The sequence below is a fragment of the Pteropus alecto genome, unplaced genomic scaffold (assembly GCF_000325575.1).
Source record: "Pteropus alecto unplaced genomic scaffold, ASM32557v1 scaffold226, whole genome shotgun sequence".
In the NCBI taxonomy this organism is placed as follows: Eukaryota; Metazoa; Chordata; class Mammalia; order Chiroptera; family Pteropodidae; genus Pteropus; species Pteropus alecto.
Genome location: NW_006440132.1, coordinates 3,904,670 through 3,907,877, shown reverse-complemented (window position 1 = coordinate 3,907,877; position 3,208 = coordinate 3,904,670). Strand labels below are relative to the sequence as shown.

General features: G+C 42.6%; 1 protein-coding gene across 1 annotated transcript in view; it reads right to left on the bottom strand.

The window, feature by feature from the left end:
* Positions 1-661, bottom strand: part of ASTN2 (astrotactin 2) — a 787,984-nt gene extending 787,323 nt beyond the window's left edge. Inside the window, exon 1 of the mRNA XM_025050436.1 lies at positions 586-661. Coding sequence (XP_024906204.1) covers positions 586-661 — 76 coding nt within the window. The remainder of the gene's footprint in view (positions 1-585) is intronic.
* Positions 662-3,208: the final 2,547 nt, after the last annotated feature.

Genomic DNA, 3,208 nt, shown 5'->3' with positions numbered 1-3,208 from the left:
TTGATTTACTTTTTTATGACTTCGGATAAAGGCAGAACATTGAAAAGAAGGAAACATCAAAACCTGTTTTGCGACCTTGGACTTAAGGTTTTCCGAAGTAGTCTAATGCTAGACATGTATATATGTTACCTTTTATACACAATTATAATCCAAATGAGATAGACATTATGATTCCCATTTTCCTGATAAGAAAACTTAGATGAGGAGGTCAATGAGGTGAAGGGACTTCCCAAGGTCACACAACTAATGAGCAAAAGAGCTGAGATTTGAACTTCAGGCTTCGAAGCCTTGGCTGTTTTCCAGTAAATTACATTGTCCTCAGTGACCTTGGAAAAGCCTATCTACCAAAGATGGGAAAGGCACATTTGCAGGAGCACATTTGAGTCTGTTTTGGCGCTGAGGTTTGTAAGGTATGTTTCTCCTGTCTCGGTTTACTAATCTGTGAAATGGGGGAGGGGAGGAGATCTGGCCTTTCAAGTCCTCTGATTCTAAATCATCTCCTGCCTCTCTGATGCCGGCTTCAGTTCATTTACTCCTCCAAAATATGTCACCCTGTCTCCCTCAGTCTCTCCTTTGTACCCTTACAATTCGCCACTATCCTCTGCAATGGGGCTTTCTGATTTTCTATGCCCCTTTCTTCAAATATGCTGACATAGTCCATTTATAGAAGTGCACACCAGGAAAAAAAGGCTCCCTTATGTAAGGCAGAGTCTGTGCAAGTCCTTCATGGACCTCTGGTACAAAGGCCTGTCGAATGCGACCAACCCTTTCATTCATTCATTCACCACCAAATATATCGAGGGCTCCTACCAGGCACTATATAGGGATGCAGAGATGGATAAACATAGCTCCTGCCCTTGGAGAACTTATAATGATGGGGAGGGGGAGGTGTGTGAGGATGAGACAAGCACAGAAATATCTCAGATACCAGGCAGGCAGGCAGGCAGGCAGGAAGACAGACAGACATGCATTTCTTTTGTGAGGTACTTTGAAACTTATGCTGAAGAAATCAAAGAAAGCTTCCCAGAGGAGGTGGCATTGGAGTTAAGCCATGAACTAGTAACATGGGGGTGGACATTCCAGGTTAAGATGGCACTTGGGATTCGTTTCGACTGCTCAGCATCTGAATGAATCCCCTTCCTACAACAGAGGGTGTTTCGTTTTCCTCCTCCCATGAAGAAGCTAAAATTTCCAGACACTTTCTCAGTCTCCACTGCAGCTAGGAATTGGGCATGTGACTTAGAACTTACCAATCAGATTCTCCCACCCCAGATTCGGGGAAGGAAGCTGGAATCAGACAGTATCCACTAGGAGAACTAAAGTGGCAACTGCTGGGGCAGTTATAGCCAGGTTTCATTGCTAGTGAACATGGTTCTAACAGCCCTGCTCAGAGCCCAGTGTCACTGGTTTCAAAAATGTGAATTGCCCTATTTATACCGGGCTGCAACTGCAACAATATCTCCACCAGCCAGTTCTCTGCTGTGGTTTGGAGTGGTGCTCTTGACTCCGTGGACTCTAAGCCCAGATCCTATGCCCTCCCGGAGATTCTAAGTAATCTGATATCACTTTACTGAATTCTGTTTCTGCTTAAATTATCCATAATTGGTATCTGTTACTTGCAACTAAGACACTTCCTGCGAATGAAGAATGTGGGACAAACGGAGGGCAGAGAGAGCAAAGGGAAGTGGAGGAAGTTCAGCGAGGGGGAGATGGAGTGATCAAAGGCAAGACGGAAGAGGCAGGCAAGAAATTTGCTGATCATTTTGAGGAGGACTAACTTTATCTACTGTTTTGGAATGACCACAGGAAAATAATTCCCATTTCTGAACATATATTTTGCTACTTCGGAATTTTATATAGTGTATCAATGAATGATAATAATTTCTGCCTTCCGGTAGCAGTGAGGTTTCAGAAATAATTATGCAAAGTGCTTAACATAGTAGGTACTCGATAATTTATAACTGCCACTGAGATGCATAGTCCCAGCAACATCTGGAGTAAGGCTTGCTATCTCCATTTGATGGATGTGGAATTTGAGGTTCGGGGAAGCTAAGAAACATACTCGACTTTGATTATGTTCTTATCAAATGGTGGAACACAAGTCTGCCTGACTCCTAAATCCTGGCTCTGTCTGCCACAGCAAGCCACCTCCCCGCACCAACCCTTCCCCACCTGTTCCCAGTACACTGGGACTTCCCTGTTCAGACCGTCCTGCTGTGTGGCCAGTGGCACCATCTTCCCCCCTCAGCTTCTCTCTTCCCTTTTTCTTTCCCCTTCACTCAGCCACATGCCATTACTGATTTAATTAGTTGTATTTCACTGTTGATATAATTTATTCCCCTCTAGGATCTCCTTGTACCCCCATCTCTGACTCCACTGATCTGAAATTCTTTTTTATTCTAACTCCATCCCAGTCCTCCCAGCAAAAGCTTTCTCTTGCTTCATCTTTCACATTTCATGTCTTTCTAGGGAGTTTTGCAAAAATTTTTTTCTTTCACCCACCCCCTTCCTTCATACACTATTCTGTTTCCTTAAAAGTCCTTCTATTCATACCAGCTGACTGAGGCCGTCTAGTGTAGTTGAAACAGTAGGGATCAGGGAAGCTGATAGGCTTTGGTTTAGATATTGTCTTTGCTATTTACCTACTAGGTCAAGTCACTTAGTAAGGCCCCTAACTAGACCTTCCGTTTCCTCATTTGTGAAATAAGGAAAGAAGTACTTGCTTTTTAGGATCATTATGGGAATTACATGTGATCACATATATGAAAATGTATAGCCACGTTACATTCTCATTATTGCAGTAAACGAATCCAAACATTTTATGGTTTCTTACTCCTTATTTTCCAATCCAGCCACATATAACAAGATCTTCACTACCGCCACTCTCTTCTAGCCATATATCTCTTTTCCGTTCCTGAATGGTTCAAGCTCTTGTTGTCCTAGTGTTTTCACACAGGTTCTTCCTTCTGCCCAGATGGAGCTTCCTCCAGACTTCACCTTGCTACCTGTTACATTCCCACAAGTCTTAGCTAATAAAGCATTTCCCTGAGATGACTAACCACCCAGTTTAAACTAGTCTCTATCTTCCCTGTTATATCCTTTCATATCTCTTTATATATTTTTTAATTGCACGCATTATGTATTTTAATACTTGTCCATTTATCACTGTATTTTTTTTTTTTTTTTGATGTGTCTGCCCCACTAGGCT